Source organism: Clarias gariepinus, chromosome 18, assembly GCF_024256425.1.
Source record: "Clarias gariepinus isolate MV-2021 ecotype Netherlands chromosome 18, CGAR_prim_01v2, whole genome shotgun sequence".
NCBI classification, from domain to species: Eukaryota; Metazoa; Chordata; class Actinopteri; order Siluriformes; family Clariidae; genus Clarias; species Clarias gariepinus.
In genome coordinates this window covers 2,624,422-2,647,225 of record NC_071117.1, presented here as the reverse complement: position 1 = coordinate 2,647,225, position 22,804 = coordinate 2,624,422, and the positions used below count along the sequence as shown (strand labels likewise).

Genomic DNA, 22,804 nt, shown 5'->3' with positions numbered 1-22,804 from the left:
TTTTTATTTAATCGTGTTTGTTTGTTTTCTTTTCCCTTTTTGTTGTTGTTGTACGCAAAACTAAAAAACTTCCAGCTCCAGGTTCTTTTTTCTTTTTTAGTTTCTCTCCTTCTTTGTTATGCCTGGCGTCTAGCCTTTCCTTATACTTGTAAAGCTGGCTTGGAGCTAGGGAGGGGTGGGGTGGGTGCTATAGGGATTTGTAAGGAGGTTTTAAAATTCTGTATTAAAACATTACATGTCTACCCTGTAATATCCCTGTTTTAAAATCAATAAAAAATATTGTTGAAAAAAAAAGACGTTCCTGTCTTGGTAAACAGATAGAGCTTCCATTGTTTTGTATTTTCTGCTTAGATGTCTGAAACCAAAGCTAATGACTCGAATAGATTTAGATACTGTATATCATCACCAATCTTGGGCCAACACCAACCAAACACTGCAGCGCCCCCTAAAGGCCATATTTTGGTTTACTGCTCCCACTGTCACCACTTTTACTAAAACAACCAGAGCTGGCAGCAAACACGAAATCCATTCTCTTTTATATAAAAAAATCACAGTTTATGCATAAATTTAATTTCATTCATCAGTCTTAAGAGTATTAAGAGTTAAAGAGTTTGTAGCAATAGTTAAAATGTTAAATCTAATAATAATCTGATCTGATCTTTAATGTAATCAGTGATAATATTATTATTATTACTATTATTTGAGGTTGAAGCCCACGTACATGTCTGTGTGTCTCTCTGTACAGCAGAACTCTCTGTCTAACTTATTAATACAAAGAAATCCCATTCTGTAAGGTTGAGTATCTTACGCCTTGTTTACACTCCCTGTTTAAAGCAGATTATTACATCAGGCACGTGACTGTTCATAACATCACTTTTACTCAACATGTTGACGTTAGTGCATTACAGGTCAGGTATTTTACACGCCCTCAGCTCAAACTGCTGTGGATGTGTTTGCTCTAACGGCCCGTGTTTTAGCTCATAGCGGCGCTTTATGTTACTGCTTCTATTAACACCGTGGTTTTGGAACATACAAGACAAACTTCCCAAATGAAAAATAAACATACATTGATCTGTCCATATACCTTTTAATGTTCAGTTTTCCTACTGCACTTTGATTTTCTTTTGGACTAAGCCATGATGGGCCACAGGATTGTTTGTGTTTGGTGAGAATTTGGGCGCTTTATAGAGGCGATATGGTAGTTTCTGTGTCTTCTCCATACTGTGTATTTACAATAACCTATCGTGTTTATTGGCTTTGTTGAGTGACACCTACAGCCATGCCCAGCTTGTAGAGAAAAAGCACTATATTAGTCCAAAAAAGGCTAATAATCCAGTAATCTGGAACTAAACAACTCTAATTCAACATTCTAATTTTATTATTGGCTCACATTTAACTTCAGGCAAATACAAACTGGCAAAGTTTAATTAACATTTAAGTTTATATATATTTCAACCGCCATATGCGTGACCAGCATTTTGTTTATTTCTTCTGCATTTTTAATTAAGTTTCCTTCCAATAAAAAAAAAAAAAAAAAAACTAAATCTTATAAAACCTAAGAAACCTAAATGCACACAGGGCGTCTCCTCCAAATGTAGACGTAGAGCTAAATCTGACTGGAATGTGATCTGAAGTTAGTGTTCATACTTTCATATTGACATAGTGATGTGGTTTAAAACACAGTTGGACTTCCTGTTAATTATAAACATGCACTAATATTTAATGGTGGGACAACGGCTTATAGAATCAGAAACACCTTTTCCATTAACAGAAAGTTCATACTGTTGGTTTGGCTTGGCTTGATGTGGAGAGGAGCGGCATGGTGCGAGATGAACAGTAACTCAGGTTCTTCACGGAGTTGTACTTGTATTTGCAGCACTTCTGGCTCATTTTACATTTCCAACATCATTCCAGTTTTTCCCAACACAAAACAAGTGCTAATTATTTTCCTACTGCTTATAAACCAATTTGCTCAGAACACTTATCCACACTTATTTTCAATAATACACTTCAGAACTATTTGCATTGTTCTTGAACCTGGTTTTGAGGTCCAGACTCCAGCGTATACCTGCTGGTTTCACCGAGGTCCAGTGCAGCACCATACGGGCAGTAAAAAAAGTGATTCAGTTGCACCTCTGAAACTCCCACGAGATCTACGAGCTTGACACAGAACTAAGAAACTAAAAAAAGGTCATAGAGGTCAAAGCTCTTGCCTCCTCTTCTTGTTCTTCCTCTCCCAACTCTACCCCTTCCACATCTTCCTCTTCATCTAGAAAGTCGAAAAACAATTCTTTCTGGTTGGCTTCTTCAGGTTCCTCTTGAACATCTTCGTCCCTTGCTTTCTCTGCAGAAACCTCAGGAAACTGCTCCATCTCTTGATCTCCTCCTGCCTCCGAGGCTTGGGCAGTCTGTTCATCGGATGGCTCCACCAGATCTCCTGCTTGTGCATCTGGAGCTGCCCTTTGCTCTGCAAGCTCTTCTGGCTTCATTTCAGACCCAACCTGCCTGTTGAGAGCCTGAGGAGCATTCATGGTTAGTCCAGTCAATGCTTTGTTTTTCATAGAACTGGTAAGAAATGATCATGATGTTTACTAACATGCTCTAGAGCTCACGTGAGCAGAATAAAAACACCCCCTCACCTTACGGTAGAGCCTAAGGTTCTTGCGAAGAGAACTGCGACTGAGGATCCTCCGGGCGTACGCCAGTCCTGAGTTTTTAGATTCCTCCATCATAAGCTTCAGGAGTGCATAAAATGTACAGAAGTCAATTATGAATTTAAGCACATTTCCGCCGCAGTAATGCTCTGTAGATGTAGACGATGTGCTGAGTTTATTTTGTCTACCTTGCAGTTGTGTTTGTGATGAGGGGACTTGAGGTGACTCTGCAATAAGGAATTCTGCATGGGGAAGCAGGCATCACACGCTAAACAGTGGGCGGCTTCTACCTTCCTCATGAAGTGCTCCATCCCTATACCTACACACACACACACACACACACACACACACACACACACACATACATACTCAAAATCAACATGCGACATATGAAGCAAATACAGAAACGGTAAACTTGGACAGAAACCTTGCGTCCTGTCCCGGTCCTCGTACAGCTGACAGATGGCAGCGCGGTGATCTGGTATCTGGTTAACAAAATCCTCCACCTTCTTCTGCTTATTCCCGAAATATAACTGCACACACACAACACACACACAGAGTGCAAAGTCATATTGCAAACACACTCACACACCCTCACTGTCTACTGGCTGAACGATGCATTTAAAACGCTTATGTCTCTTATTGACTTCATTAGCTAACCGGGACACACCGTTAGCACAGGCTTACACTATACTGCCAAAAGTATTCGCTCGCCTGCCTTCACGTGCACATGAACTTGAGTTACATCCAGTTCTTAATCCATGGAGTTTAATATGATGAGCGTCCACCACCATGTTTCAAAATGAGAATGTTTCAGGTTTCAGGTGTTTAGGGTAATGTGCAGTGTTAGCTGCATTTAGGTTAAAAAGTTTAATTTTGGCCATGTGACCAAAGCACCTACTTGCACGTTTGTTGTGGCTTGTCGCAGACTGGACGTCTATGTCCATGTCTCTGTACAGTAGGTTTGCAGTTGTGGTTTTACCCTTTCTATTTTTGGATGATGGTTTGTACAGTGTTCGATGAGATATTCAAAGCTTGAGATAGCTTGCAGGCTGCTTTTCAGTACCGCGTATTATGAAAACTACAGCTGGGGGCGGAGCTTTTTCTTACAAAGCCTTAAAATTATGGAATAGTCTTCCAAATAGTGTTCGGGACTCAGACACAGTCTCAGTGTTTAAGTCCAGGCTAAAAATCTATTTATTTAGCCAAGCATTTTTATAAATAGATTAGCCTTAGGTAAAGGAGCAGATCTGGGGGACTCATGGACGTAGAGTATTATGGTGAACTGGTATGTTTGGATGCTGTCTTCCTCACTCTCATTGATCACTCAGGTTTGCTGACGGTAAGGTGATTGTTTGCTTTACATCTCAGGAAGCCCTCATGTTTGTGTTTCCTTCTGGCTCTCCCTTTTAGTTATGATTTCATAGTTAGTCCTGCCGGAGTCTCTGCTTGCACTCTACACTAAATATACATTTACATTATACATTATATGACTGCGACCAGTTATGACTGTTATCTCTTCTCTTCTGCTCTCTCTCCTGCTCTTTCTCTTTCCTCTCTCCCCCCGTTTCCCCCTCTCTCTCCTTCCCTCTCCCTGTCGAGCTACACATGTCGTTCCTGAGCTGCCAGTGATCCAGACTCCCTCTGCCCTCCGGACCTGTCTGACCCATCCTGGTGCCCCGCTTCTGGTTGAAGATCTCGTCACATAGATGCCCCGTGTGTCTCTTTGGGATGCGTCTGGTGTCTGGGGATGATTCTCTCTACCTAGAAGATGGTTCTGGCCTTGACTGGTGTTGGCAACTGTTTCTCTGGGGACTTGACAGTTCGATAGTTCATGACTGGAACTTCTTACAAGTCTACCTGGGTCTTCAATAACTACCTGGACTCCATATTACCATCAATTAACCTGCCAACTAACACACAGTATGAGTGCAGATCAATCCCTGCTTTCTGTTATCACCCAGATGAGGATGGGTTTCCTGTTGAGTCTGGTTCCACTCAAGGTTTCTTCCTATTACCATCTCAGGGAGTTTTTCCTTGCCACTGTCGCCCTCAGCTTGCTCACCAGGGACAAACTGACTATTCTGATTCATATACATTCATATTCCATACAAACTTAAATAATTCTTTTGATTGTGTAAAGCTGCTTTGGGACAATGACAATTGTTAAAAGCGCTATACAAATAAAATTTAATTGAATTGACTAGATATTTTTATTGACCTAACCCTGCTTCAAATTTCTCCAGAAGTTTCTCCCTGACCTGTCTGGTGTGTTCCCTGAACTTTATGATGCTGTTTGTTCACTAATGTTCTCTAACCAACCCTTTGAGGGCTTCACAGAACAGCTGTATTTATACTGAGATTAAATTATATGCAGCTGGACTGTTTACTAATCAGGTGACTTATAAAGGTGACTGGTTCCACTGGATTTTGGTTAGGGGGATCAGAGTAAAGGGGTTTAAATACAAACGCATACCACACAGATTTGTAAAACCTTTTGGACACTGTAAGCAGGGCTGTACCTGTAGGAAGTCCACAGTGGTTTTAGGGAGGTGCTCCGACAGGAACCTGAAGTGATCTTTGTGGAATTCGCTCTCCAAATGGGCCTCAAAGTTCTTCTTGTAGAACGAGTGGAACTTGCACACAGAACATATGAAATCTACCCTGTGACCCACGCGACACACAGGAGAACACTCCATGAAAACTCATCTACTCAGCCTGGTTTATGAGAAGGTCTGTTTCTATGGCATTTTTATCTGACCTCTGGACTGTGATCTTCATTTCTGGGTTCTCGAGGCAGCTCGGTTCCTCTTGTGCACCATCTGGAGGATTAACGTGCTCCTCCTGCTGCTCTGTACTGTTTGTCACTGTGGAAATTATACGAGCTGAACAGGAAAATCCATCGCACATTAGTATCTGTTATTGAAGAGCTTTAGGTAGGAGTGCAGTACCATGGTCATGGGCAGACTCGGGTCCGGACTGCTCCTCATTCAGGGTCTCTCGATGAACAAATTCCACTTTTGTAAAGAAAAACAAAGCAGAAACAGTGGTTTAATAAAAAAAGGGATATGGGTGAGAGAAAGCAGAACCTAAATGTCCAAAAATATTCCTTAAAAATTTATATAACAGTCCTGTGCATATAGCCTTCTATAAGCGAAAACTTATAGAACTTTCTCAACACTGCCAGCATGTGGCCAAAACCTGGAACCGCCTAAGGAAACGAATCTCGCACGTCAAATCTAACAATGTCGTCTCTGCGCCTTTAAATCGCAGGGGGGATTTTTGTCATTTTGTGACGCCATTGTGTCTCAGAGCTGTTTTCCACTGTATTGGACTGTGCTGCACTGTACAATACACAAGAGCTACTTCTGTGATTTCTTCGCATCTACGAATGCTCAAAGAACCACAATATGTTCATATCTCTGGAAATTCGTAACTCGAACGTTCGTAAGTCTACATGTATACATTATTTTAAATGGTATTACATTTTTTTTATTAATTTTAAGCTGAGCAAGAACAGAGTAATGGACATGGCTTGATAAATGCTGTGTTTAAATAGGATTGTGTTGTGAGAGGGACAAGGACGAGGCTCACCGCTGGACTGTTCTTCAGCTTCTGGATTGGCGATCTGGAGAGAGACAAAGTGTGCAAGAAAAGTGTGAGATATTTAAATTAAAAAGCTGAGACCTGCGAGTTTTTATGAGTCACTGATAATTAGGCACTAAATACTTGGCCAGTAGAACAGAATTGAGACTGAACAGCTGTGTGTCCATAAGAGAACCACCTGGAGCGAAGATTAGACTTTGGAGCGATGGAAAAGGTCATGTGACCTGATGAGTCCAGACTGATCCTATCCCAGAGTGATGGGCGTGTCAGGGTGAGAAGGGAAGGACATGAAGCGATGCTCCCATCATGCATAGTGTCCACTGTACAAGCCTCTGGAGACAGTGTTATGATCTGGGGTTGATCAGTTACTCAGGTCTAGACTCAGTAACGTTATGGGGCAATAAAAGTCAGCTGACCACCTGAATGTACTGAACCACTCAGCTATGGAGGTTTTCTTCCCTGACGGCACGCAACATATTCCACCACTCAGAGTGTAAGAGAGCAGCTTTGGAAGCACAAGGAATAAATTCAAGATCTCGTACCATAAGGTTGTTAACGTGAACGTTTGTAGCGGAGCAGTGTACTGTAGATTACAGATGATGTTTCCATCATCATGGACCTTATCCTAATCAATCTTAACTTAAAGATAGGCAAGTCTCTTAGAACTAAACATAAAAGGAAATAAAATGTGAAACGTACAGTTAGAAGAGTCTCAGGCGTCTCAGCTGCCTCCATGTTGTTTGTTGAATCTTTTAAACACACAAAACAAAAGGTGAAAATAAGAAAGTAAAAGACTTGTTAATTATTAAAGACAGAGGTTGTTGGTCTGGTCACCTCCTGCACACTCGGTCTTGAGCATTTTACACTCCGGCCCGCCAGCTGCGGATGATGAGCTCTCCTTCTTCTCCGGTTTTAGCTGCGGATCCACACCTCATAAATCACGGTACATTTTTTCACAAAACACACAAAACACTCTAGTGTGTAGCATCCAAATAAAATCCTTATTGCAGAATTAAAACAGTCCAGCAGGTTTTATTCTGGTCAGGTTCTCCAAGATTAGCGCCCTGGATACACACTTTAGATTCTTCTGCAATAAATTTTATTTCAATTTAAAACATACAAGCTACTGCTTAGAAGTCCTCACGCACCATTTCCGTGGCTTGGAAACTCAAGGCCTGCGCTGCCAGGGATTTTACCGCAGCCTTCAAAACCTTGGATCTGCGTCTCCTGATCCTCGCTCTCTCCTTCCTCCTGCTGATGACCGCAGGCTCCGCGTCAGGCTCCTTCCTCGATGAGGTGGATGATCTCTCAAAGTCTACGCTTCCGTAACTGGACATTTCATCGCTGATGAAGTCATCCGGTTTGTAGAGATCCAAATTGTGTGGACAGGTGAGCTGTAAAAAGCGCTTATCCCTGCACACACACACACACACACACACACACACACACACACACACACACACACACAGGTACTAATTTGAACAAGTAGAGCTGCTGAATCAAAGTCCACAGGTTCACACTACACACTTGGGAAATTATTACTAATACCTGTCTAAGACCTGTGTCTTTCTACCAGTCTTAAACTTCCTGGAATAAAAGCTCTAACCCAGTCAAATAATAACTGATATTTCTGAATTAAAGCATAAAACAGGCGATTAACATTTTCAGTAAGGTAATCAAAAAGTATTTTAAAAAAAAGCAACTCTCTAAAACCAATCATAAACCAATCAAAAATCTCAAAATCCAATATGAAACCAATCAAAAGTTAAAATAATAATAATAATTTAAATCAGAAACCAATCAAACCCCCCCGAATACTGAGAAACCAATCACAACTCTCAAAAATCAATAAATCTTTTAAAAAATCCATTTTTATATGTTTGCAGCATACGTCCGTAAAGAATGGAAGGCGGAAGCCCAAGCCAGTTCCAAATGTTTGCAAACAAAAATGAAAGGAGTTCCTGGGAGGCCAGCGTTTTAGACGTGAATCCTATTCATGGAAACGTTCTACCTTGATGGTGTCCCATCACTAGTGAAACACTGGGATAAGTGCATTAGTGTAGCAGGAGATTATATAGAGACTTTTTTACTCTCAGAACGTTCTGGTCTCTCAGGTGTTCTGTTCTTCTGTACAATCAAAAGTCCCAGTTTGACTCGAACACCATGTTTAATGACCTGTGTAATCTCATTTACAACCTCTGTAAATTATTGGTTTGTTCTTGCATAAAAACAATACGAAATTTAAACCGCGCGTTACCTGTACCCTTGAGCTGCATCTCTGCTAGCTTGTTGATTGAGCGCGGTGATTTGTGGGTCGACTTGATTAGCCACGACGCCACCTGTACAGAGATACGGGGTTCAGATGGTTAAAAACAAAAAAAGAACAGGTCATGAGAACAGGTAAGTGGCTCCATTACATCATGGAGACATCACGTCAGACATCAGTCAAAGGGCAGAGACACCGTAAGCCCCGCCTCCAAGTTAAATGTGCAGGAGGTGTGGCGTGAGAAGGAGGTTAGGAACAAACAGGTGAGAACAGGTGACCCTTTTACGTTCTTTTAAATGATTAGGTAAATACATGCAAATACAGGCTGGATTGAGTTGTACATACAGTGCTGTGAAAATTTATTTGCCCCCCCCCTCCCCCTTTTTTTCAGAATTTTAAAATAAAGTTTGATATTATACAAAATGCAGTTCATTTTTTTAAATAATGATTTTATTTACTAAATAAAATAAATCTGTCCAAACCTGTCTGGCCCTATGTGAATAAGTAATTGCCCCCTAAACCTAATAACTGGTTGTCTCACACTTGGCGGCAACAACTGCAATCAAGTGTTTGTGATAAGAATGATGTCAATGAGTCTTTCACATCGCTGTGGAGGAATTTTGGGTCTTTTTTTTTTTTTGCAGAATTGCTTTAATTCAGCCTCAGTTGAAGGTTTTCGAGCATAAACATCCTGTTTAAGGTTCTCAATCAGATTTAAGTCCAGAGTTTGAATAGGCCATTCAGAGGTGGACTTGCTGGTGTGTTTCGGACCCGAGCGCACTTGACCTTGAGGTCATGAACTGATGGCCGGACATGCTTCTTCAGGATTTTCTAGCAGAACGCAGAATTGAATTACTGTGTTAGTTTTTTCGCAGCTCTTTAGATCAGTGATGTTCAGTCCTGGTCCTGGACGAATACCTGCCCTGCACATTTTAGTGTCTTCCAGAGAAAAGGCAGTGAATGATCTGATTAGTTACATGAGGTTTGCTGGGAGCAGATAAAACACTAAAATGTGCAGTGCAGGTGTTCCTCCAGGACCAGGCCTGGGATCCACTGCTTTTATATGATGCTCTGGGTTCTTCCATGAGCTCCTGGACGGGTCGCCATTGTGCTGTTTGAGTAAATGTTTCTCCACTTGGACGATGTCTCTCACCGTGGTTCGAGTCCCAAAGCCTTCGGAAACACCTTCCCAGACTGCTATCATGTCCGTTACATTGTTTCCTCACCTGCTCTTTCTTTAGATTGCTTTTAGTTTCACTTTGTCAGACAGGTTCTATTTCAGTGACTTGAATCATTTAAATGTAACAAATATGCAAAACAGTAATTCAGGAAACACTTTTATTCCCAACACTGTAGTTTTATAAATGATTAATAAGCATTAGCTCTTTATCTAAAACACCTCACTAACTCACCTGGGCTATGAATGAAAACACCACACTCAGTGACGTCATTCCTTACACACACACACACACACACACACACACACACAGACTAAATGTTTCAAACACACTTATTAAAATCACATTAATTCCCTTTATATCAGTAATAATTACCTGCCCCGACTCCAGAACCGGCCATACCGAACCCGAACCCGAACCCGAACCTCTCAGACCCGAGCAGCACTCTCCTTATGTTTCACTTCCGCCTCCAGCGTCTTCTTCTTGTGCTGAGGACTAACTGACACCACAGCGCCCCCTAGAGCTCCCTCCAAACACCACTGCTGTATTATTGTCTACAATATTCTCTTTAAGACTCATTTTTATTATTAAATAATCTTCTCTTTCTCTAAAAATAATAATAATAATAATAATAATACTAATAGTAATAGTAATTAAATGATAAATAATTTAATAAAATAACGTAACATTATTTATAAGTATTAATAATTAATTCAAATTCTAATTTTATTAGTCACATAGACACTCATACACAGTACCATATGTAATGGAATGCTTAGACAACTGCCAGTGACCTTAAAATAAAAGACTATGAATAGGAAATAAATATAAAAATTTAAAAAATGGTAAATTTAACTAAGAAAAAAAAAAATAAAATATAAATTTAAAATGAAATAACATAACTGTACAATACAAAATATACAATATAAGACAAATATATGAAAAAATATAGAAAAAAGCTGTACAATACTGAGATATAGACTTTAAGGACTTTTTGTGTGGGAATGAAGTTGGAAGATGTCCCATATTTAAGGTGTTTAAAGTGCATCCGGGTAACAGAAGGGGGTAGTATGCAAGTATGCTTGAAAGGGACACAAGAATCGAGGCTTGCCCTAATCGAATTCAAAAGTGTTCAATAATTAGTATATACCATTATACACACACAGTATACACCACACTACACTGTATTATACCATCATACACACACAGTATACACCACACTACACTGTATTATACCATCATACACACACAGTATACACCACACTACACTGTATTATACCATCATACACACACACAGTATACACCACACTACACTGTATTATACCATCATACACACACAGTATACACCACACTACACTGTATTATACCATCATACACACACAGTATACACCACACTACACTGTATTATACCATCATACACACACACAGTATACACCACACTACACTGTATTATACCATCATACACACACAGTATACACCACACTACACTGTATTATACCATCATACACACACGTATACACTACACTACACTGTATTATACCATCATACACACACACAGTATACACCACACTACACTGTATTATACCATCATACACACACAGTATACACCACACTACACTGTATTATACCATCATACACACACAGTATACACCACACTACACTGTATTATACCATTATACACACACAGTATACACCACACTACACTGTATTATACCATCATACACACACACAGTATACACCACACTACACTGTATTATACCATCATACACACACAGTATACACCACACTACACTGTATTATACCATTATACACACACACAGTATACACCACACTACACTGTATTATACCATTATACACACACAGTATACACCACACTACACTGTATTATACCATCATACACACACACAGTATACACCACACTACACTGTATTATACCATCATACACACACACAGTATACACCACACTACACTGTATTATACCATCATACACACACAGTATACACCACACTACACTGTATTATACCATCATACACACACACAGTATAAACCACACTAGACTGTATTATACCATCATACACACACAGTATACACCACACTACACTGTTTTATACCATCATACACACACAGTATACACCACACTACACTGTATTATACCATCATACACACACAGTATACACCACACTACACTGTATTATACCATCATACACACACAGTATACACCACACTACACTGTATTATACCATCATACACACACACAGTATACACCACACTACACTGTATTATACCATCATACACACAGTATACACCACACTACACTGTATTATACCATCATACACACAGTATACACCACACTACACTGTATTATACCATCATACACACAGTATACACCACACTACACTGTATTATACCATCATACACACACACAGTATACACCACACTACACTGTATTATACCATCACACACACACAGTATACACCACACTACACTGTATTATACCATCACACACACACAGTATACACCACACTACACTGTATTATACCATTATACACACACAGTATACACCACACTACACTGTATTATACCATCATACACACACACAGTATACACCACACTACACTGTATTATACCATCATACACACACAGTATACACCACACTACACTGTATTATACCATTATACACACACACAGTATACACCACACTACACTGTATTATACCATTATACACACACAGTATACACCACACTACACTGTATTATACCATCATACACACACACAGTATACACCACACTACACTGTATTATACCATCATACACACACACAGTATACACCACACTACACTGTATTATACCATCATACACACACAGTATACACCACACTACACTGTATTATACCATCATACACACACACAGTATACACCACACTACACTGTATTATACCATCATACACACACACAGTATACACCACACTACACTGTATTATACCATCATACACACACAGTATACACCACACTACACTGTATTATACCATTATACACACACAGTATACACCACACTACACTGTATTATACCATTATACACACACACAGTATACACCACACTACACTGTATTATACCATCATACACACACACAGTATACACCACACTACACTGTATTATACCATTATACACACACAGTATACACCACACTACACTGTATTATACCATTATACACACACACAGTATACACCACACTACACTGTATTATACCATCATACACACACGTATACACCACACTACACTGTATTATACCATTATACACACACAGTATACACCACACTACACTGTATTATACCATTATACACACACAGTATACACCACACTACACTGTATTATACCATCATACACACACAGTATACACCACACTACACTGTATTATACCATCATACACACACACAGTATACACCACACTACACTGTATTATACCATCATACACACACAGTATACACCACACTACACTGTATTATACCATCATACACACACAGTATACACCACACTACACTGTATTATACCATCATACACACACAGTATACACCACACTACACTGTATTATACCATCATACACACACAGTATACACCACACTACACTGTATTATACCATCATACACACACACAGTATACACCACACTAGACTGTATTATACCATCATACACACACAGTATACACCACAATACACTGTATTATACCATCATACACACACACAGTATACACCACACTACACTGTATTATACCATCATACACACACAGTATACACCACACTAGACTGTATTATACCATCATACACACACACAGTATACACCACACTACACTGTATTATACCATCATACACACACACAGTATACACCACACTACACTGTATTATACCATCATACACACACACAGTATACACCACACTACACTGTATTATACCATCATACACACACACAGTATACACCACAGTACACTGTATTATACCATCATACACACACACAGTATACACCACACTACACTGTATTATACCATTATACACACACACAGTATACACCACACTACACTGTATTATACCATTATACACACACAGTATACACCACACTACACTGTATTATACCATCATACACACACACAGTATACACCACACTACACTGTATTATACCATCATACACACACACAGTATACACCACACTACACTGTATTATACCATCATACAAACACACAGTATACACCACACTACACTGTATTATACCATTATACACACACAGTATACACCACACTACACTGTATTATACCATCATACACACACAGTATACACCACACTACACTGTATTATACCATCATACACACACAGTATACACCACACTACACTGTATTATACCATCATACACACACACAGTATACACCACACTACACTGTATTATACCATCATACACACACACAGTATACACCACACTACACTGTATTATACCATCATACACACACAGTATACACCACACTACACTGTATTATACCATCATACACACACACAGTATACACCACACTACACTGTATTATACCATTATACACACACAGTATACACCACACTACACTGTATTATACCATCATACACACACACAGTATACACCACACTACACTGTATTATACCATCATACAAACACACAGTATACACCACACTACACTGTATTATACCATCATACACACACACAGTATACACCACACTACACTGTATTATACCATCATACAAACACACAGTATACACCACACTACACTGTATTATACCATCATACAAACACACAGTATACACCACACTACACTGTATTATACCATCATACACACACAGTATACACCACACTACACTGTATTATACCATCATACACACACAGTATACACCACACTACACTGTATTATACCATCATACACACACACAGTATACACCACACTACACTGTATTATACCATCATACAAACACACAGTATACACCACACTACACTGTATTATACCATCATACAAACACACAGTATACACCACACTACACTGTATTATACCATCATACACACACAGTATACACCACACTACACTGTATTATACCATCATACACACACACAGTATACACCACACTACACTGTATTATACCATCATACACACACACAGTATACACCACACTACACTGTATTATACCATCATACACACACAGTATACACCACACTACACTGTATTATACCATCATACACACACACAGTATACACCACACTAGACTGTATTATACCATCATACACACACAGTATACACCACACTACACTGTATTATACCATCATACACACACAGTATACACCACACTACACTGTATTATACCATCATACACACACACAGTATACACCACACTACACTGTATTATACCATCATACACACACAGTATACACCACACTACACTGTATTATACCATCATACACACACAGTATACACCACACTACACTGTATTATACCATCATACACACACAGTATACACCACACTACACTGTATTATACCATCATACACACACAGTATACACCACACTACACTGTATTATACCATCATACACACACACAGTATACACCACACTAGACTGTATTATACCATCATACACACACAGTATACACCACACTACACTGTATTATACCATCATACACACACACAGTATACACCACAGTACACTGTATTATACCATCATACACACACACAGTATACACCACACTACACTGTATTATACCATCATACACACACACAGTATACACCACACTACACTGTATTATACCATTATACACACACAGTATACACCACACTACACTGTATTATACCATCATACACACACACAGTATACACCACACTACACTGTATTATACCATCATACACACACACAGTATACACCACACTACACTGTATTATACCATCATACAAACACACAGTATACACCACACTACACTGTATTATACCATTATACACACACAGTATACACCACACTACACTGTATTATACCATCATACACACACAGTATACACCACACTACACTGTATTATACCATCATACACACACAGTATACACCACACTACACTGTATTATACCATCATACACACACAGTATACACCACACTACACTGTATTATACCATCATACACACACACAGTATAAACCACACTACACTGTATTATACCATCATACACACACACAGTATACACCACACTAGACTGTATTATACCATCATACACACACAGTATACACCACACTACACTGTATTATACCATCATACACACACAGTATACACCACACTACACTGTATTATACCATCATACACACACAGTATACACCACACTACACTGTATTATACCATCATACACACACAGTATACACCACACTACACTGTATTATACCATCATACACACACAGTATACACCACACTACACTGTATTATACCATCATACACACACACAGTATACACCACACTACACTGTATTATACCATCATACACACACAGTATACACCACACTACACTGTATTATACCATCATACACACACAGTATACACCACACTACACTGTATTATACCATCATACACACACACAGTATACACCACACTAGACTGTATTATACCATCATACACACACAGTATACACCACACTACACTGTATTATACCATCATACACACACACAGTATACACCACAGTACACTGTATTATACCATCATAAACACACACAGTATACACCACACTACACTGTATTATACCATTATACACACACACAGTATACACCACACTACACTGTATTATACCATTATACACACACAGTATACACCACACTACACTGTATTATACCATCATACACACACACAGTATACACCACACTACACTGTATTATACCATCATACACACACACAGTATACACCACACTACACTGTATTATACCATCATACAAACACACAGTATACACCACACTACACTGTATTATACCATTATACACACACAGTATACACCACACTACACTGTATTATACCATCATACACACACAGTATACACCACACTACACTGTATTATACCATCATACACACACAGTATACACCACACTACACTGTATTATACCATCATACACACACAGTATACACCACACTACACTGTATTATACCATCATACACACACACAGTATAAACCACACTACACTGTATTATACCATCATACACACACACAGTATACACCACACTAGACTGTATTATACCATCATACACACACAGTATACACCACACTACACTGTATTATACCATCATACACACACAGTATACACCACACTACACTGTATTATACCATCATACACACACAGTATACACCACACTACACTGTATTATACCATCATACACACACACAGTATACACCACACTACACTGTATTATACCATCATACACACACAGTATACACCACACTACACTGTATTATACCATCATACACACACACAGTATACACCACACTACACTGTATTATACCATCATACACACACACAGTATACACCACACTACACTGTATTATACCATCATACACACACAGTATACACCACACTACACTGTATTATACCATCATACACACACACAGTATACACCACACTAGACTGTATTATACCATCATACACACACAGTATACACCACACTACACTGTATTATACCATCATACACACACAGTATACACCACACTACACTGTATTATACCATCATACACACACAGTATACACCACACTACACTGTATTATACCATCATACACACACACAGTATACACCACACTACACTGTATTATACCATCATACACACACAGTATACACCACACTACACTGTATTATACCATCATACACACACAGTATACACCACACTACACTGTATTATACCATCATACACACACAGTATACACCACACTACACTGTATTATACCATCATACACACACACAGTATACACCACACTAGACTGTATTATACCATCATACACACACAGTATACACCACACTACACTGTATTATACCATCATACACACACAGTATACACCACACTACACTGTATTATACCATCATACAAACACACAGTATACACCACACTACACTGTATTATACCATTATACACACACAGTATACACCACACTACACTGTATTATACCATCATACACACACAGTATACACCACACTACACTGTATTATACCATCATACACACACACAGTATAAACCACACTACACTGTATTATACCATCATACACACACACAGTATACACCACACTACACTGTATTATACCATCATACAAACACACAGTATACACCACACTACACTGTATTATACCATCATACACACACAGTATACACCACACTACATTGTATTATACCATCATACACACACACAGTATAAACCACACTACACTGTATTATACCATCATACACACACACAGTATACACCACACTACACTGTATTATACCATCATACACACACAGTATACACCACACTACACTGTATTATACCATCATACAAACACACAGTATACACCACACTACACTGTATTATACCATCATACACACACAGTATACACCACACTACACTGTATTATACCATCATACACACACAGTATACACCACACTACACTGTATTATACCATCATACACACACAGTATACACCACACTACACTGTATTATACCATCATACACACACAGTATACACCACACTACACTGTATTATACCATCATACACACACAGTATACACCACACTACACTGTATTATACCATCATACACACACAGTATACACCACACTACACTGTATTATACCATCATACACACACACAGTATACACCACACTACACTGTATTATACCATCATACACACACAGTATACACCACACTACACTGTATTATACCATCATACACACACAGTATACACCACACTACACTGTATTATACCATCATACACACACACAGTATACACCACACTACACTGTATTATACCATCATACACACACAGTATACACCACACTACACTGTATTATACCATCATACACACACAGTATACACCACACTACACTGTATTATACCATCATACACACACACAGTATACACCACACTACACTGTATTATACCATCATACACACACAGTATACACCACACTACACTGTATTATACCATCATACACACACACAGTATACACCACACTACACTGTATTATACCATCATACACACACACAGTATACACCACACTACACTGTATTATACCATCATACACACACAGTATACACCACACTACACTGTATTATACCATCATACACACACAGTATACACCACACTACACTGTATTATACCATCATACACACACACAGTATACACCACACTACACTGTATTATACCATCATACACACACAGTATACACCACACTACACTGTATTATACCATCATACACACACACAGTATACACCACACTAGACTGTATTATACCATCATACACACACAGTATACACCACACTACACTGTATTATACCATCATACACACACACAGTATACACCACACTACACTGTATTATACCATCATACACACACAGTATACACCACACTACACTGTATTATACCATCATACACACACACAGTATACACCACACTAGACTGTATTATACCATCATACACACACAGTATACACCACACTACACTGTATTATACCATCATACACACACAGTATACACCACACTACACTCTATTATACCATCATACACACACAGTATACACCACACTACACTGTATTATACCATCATACACACACAGTATACACCACACTACACTGTATTATACCATCATACACACACACAGTATACACCACACTACACTGTATTATACCATCATACACACACACAGTATAAACCACACTACACTGTATTATACCATCATACACACACACAGTATACACCACACTACACTGTATTATACCATCATACACACACACAGTATACACCACACTACACTGTATTATACCATCATACACACACAGTATACACCACACTACACTGTATTATACCATCATACACACACACAGTATACACCACACTACACTGTATTATACCATCATACACACACACAGTATACACCACATCCTCACTAACAAATGCACCTACTGTTTATTACATTTCTAATTTACCTTTCATATTCAAATTACTGGAAAGTACTGTTGCTGCCCAACTCCAGTCTTATCTAGTTAATAATAATCTCTTCGACCATTTTCAGTCTGGTTTTCGCCCCCTCCATAGTACCGAAACTGCACTTGTAAAGGTAGTGAATGATCTACTTCTTCCTTTGTGATTCTGGTTCCCTGTCTATACTGCTGCTACTTGATCTTAGCTCTGCCTTCGACACTGTCTCCTATGATTTGCTCATTTCTCGTCTCTCTGGTCTGGGTATCTCTGGTACTGCTCTTTCTTGGTTTTCTTCCTATCTTTCAGATAGACAATTTTATATTTCTGTTAAGGATTTTTCGATCGCCCACCGTCCCACTGAAGCGAGGTGTTCCCCAGGGATCTGTCCTTGGCCCACTATTATTCACAATTTACATAATCCCACTCGGCCTGATCCTTCAACGTCATGGTCTTAACTAACACTTTTATGCCGACGACATTCAACTTTACTCTATCTGCACACCTACTCCATCTGCCCCAAATCTCTGCTTGCGTAAAGGACATTAGAGATTGGCTTAACGTAAACTTCCTGAAACTTAACATGGACAAAACTGAAATAATTTTCATCGGAACCCTAGCACTCACCAGCAACATCTCCACCAATATCACCTGTGAGATTGCTGGCTCTCACATCAAAACATCTACTTCTGTCAAAAATTTAGGAGAAATATTTGACTCCGCACTCTCCTTTCAGCCTCACATTAAATCTGCCACTAAATCTGCATTCTTTCATTTACGCCGCATTGCCCAACTCCAACTGCGTCCATTCATCAGTACCAAAGATGCCGAAACTCTCATCCATGCATTCGTCTCATCACGCGTTGATTTCTGTAATGCTCTTTTAATTGGTCCACCTGCCAGCTCCATCTCCAGATTACAATATATTCAAAACTCTGCGGCTAGAATACTCACTCATACCAAACGCTCTGCTCATATAACCCCAATCCTGTCTGATCTCCATTGGCTCCCAGTTGTTTACCGTATCAAATTCAAAATTCTTCTTCTTGTTTTCAAATCTATACATGGCTTAGCTCCCACTTACCTTTTTAATCTGCTTGCCCCCTACATTCCGACCCGTTCATTACGCTCCTCCGATTCTGGTTTCTTTGCTGTCCCTCGGTACCGCCTCTCTTCAATGGGCGGTAGATCATTCAGTGTTATTGCTCCCAAACTCTGGAACTCTCTACCTCACTCTCTCCGTTCTGTTAACAACATCTCCATATTTAAATCTCTACTCAAAACTCATTTGTTTTCAAAATGTTACATTTGAATCCACCTGTCCTCTGCATGTTTTTTTTTCCTTTCTCCTTCCTCATTGTAAAGTGTCCTTGAGCTCTGGGAAGGCGCTATATAAATAAAAATTATTATTATTACAGTAACTTTACTGCCCAATGCTGCACAGTTATACTGCACATTACTATATCACCATATGTTAGAATTATTTTATATATAAAGGAGTAATTTCTACTCTCTTGCTCGATTTCTCATAGATCTGATATTAACTTTTATCAGATCAGTGTTAAATCTTTCCTGCTGCTATCTTCCTGTCTCCTCTTGGATCTGTTCTTAAAGGTGTGAACGCTCCCACGCTCACCTTCCCATACTCTCTTTATGTCCCTTGCTCTCTCTCTCTCTGTCTCCTTCGCCCTCTCCCCCTAACTCGAGCCAACATCTTGTGATCTGTCTCTGGACGGACACCTCTCTATCTTCCTTTCCTTTTGATTCTTCAGGATCTCACCAGGACATTTACAATGGTTCATGTTCTTTGTAGTAACATATGTCTATGGCACAGGCGTTTGGTCAAACAATATATAGACCCCATCTTTTGCTGTTAATAAACAGAGACCTTTTTGACAGACAACATGTCACACACATGTGTGTGTGTGTGTGTGTGTGTGTGTGTATTTGACTCACTGCAATTTAGTCCTGAATCCAATCTCTGAAATGTCATGAAGAGGAAGATGGAGGGTCAGAAACCATCAAGTAAAGCTGAGCTGTTTGCATAAGGAGTGCCGTATAAAGTTACCCAACAGCAATGTGAAGAACTGGTGGGGAGACAAAACACATGAAAGCTGTAACAGCAAATCAGGTTATTATTCCACTAAATACTGATTTATTCATGTTTTTCAGCCAAAGCATTAACACAACTTGTTTACAAATAATTTGCATTTTGTTTTATTCGCTTCTTCGGTTATTTTAATGTGTTGTGATGATGTCATTTCCTTTAAGTATACACTCTAAATAACAAGATCTATATTTTGAATTTAGCAGAAATATTGTCAGCAGTACACACAAAAAATTAAAACTTTTCATCTCACCAACACATAATTTCAACAGAAAAATTCAACAGATGGCACTATATTAGAAACATTTTTATTTCATTATACATTTGAGGATTAAAGGCCTCGCTCAAAGTAGTGCTGGGGTTTGAACCTGGGACCTTCTGATCCAACATCTACATCAAAGTCCAGCATCTCCACCACTGAGCTACATGTACCTCCTGCCAAAGCGAGTGAACACACTCACTCGGAATTAGTCAACTGGATAAACCCACGTCTCAGAGGTGTGTGTACTGTGGTGCACTACTGTAACAGCTGTACTGTTTTGTTGTCCGGAATATCAGTCATGAATAAGACATGTTTCCGTGGACACACTTTACTGTTCGTCTGGACGTCGGAGTGACGCTGTACACTGTGTCTGAAAACCCGGAACCTATTCCATAAAGTAACACCATGTACACTGATGATTTATTTTGTTGCTCAACATCTTCCCGTCGCTTCCTGATTTTTAGCGTACACAAGATCAACTCCCCACCAACCACCCCCCACCCCCCACAAACGTCTGTCAATGCCGATCCCGGCGGGGCGAGGTGGTTCGGAGCCCACTGCAGTCG

General features: G+C 39.2%; 1 protein-coding gene across 1 annotated transcript; it reads right to left on the bottom strand.

The window, feature by feature from the left end:
- Nucleotides 1-857: 857 nt before the first annotated feature.
- Nucleotides 858-10,164, bottom strand: LOC128506142 (A-kinase anchor protein 8-like). The gene is made up of 13 exons (XM_053476448.1): nt 10,080-10,164; nt 8,518-8,599; nt 7,409-7,673; nt 7,095-7,176; nt 6,960-7,009; nt 6,249-6,282; nt 5,606-5,671; nt 5,416-5,521; nt 5,177-5,318; nt 3,082-3,187; nt 2,843-2,973; nt 2,640-2,735; nt 858-2,516 (listed from the first exon to the last, which is right to left on the bottom strand). The coding sequence occupies exons 1-13, from the start codon at nt 10,102-10,104 to the stop codon at nt 2,181-2,183; spliced, it is 1,521 nt and encodes a 506-aa protein (XP_053332423.1). The 5' UTR covers nt 10,105-10,164; the 3' UTR covers nt 858-2,180.
- Between the last annotated feature and the right edge of the window lie 12,640 nt (nt 10,165-22,804).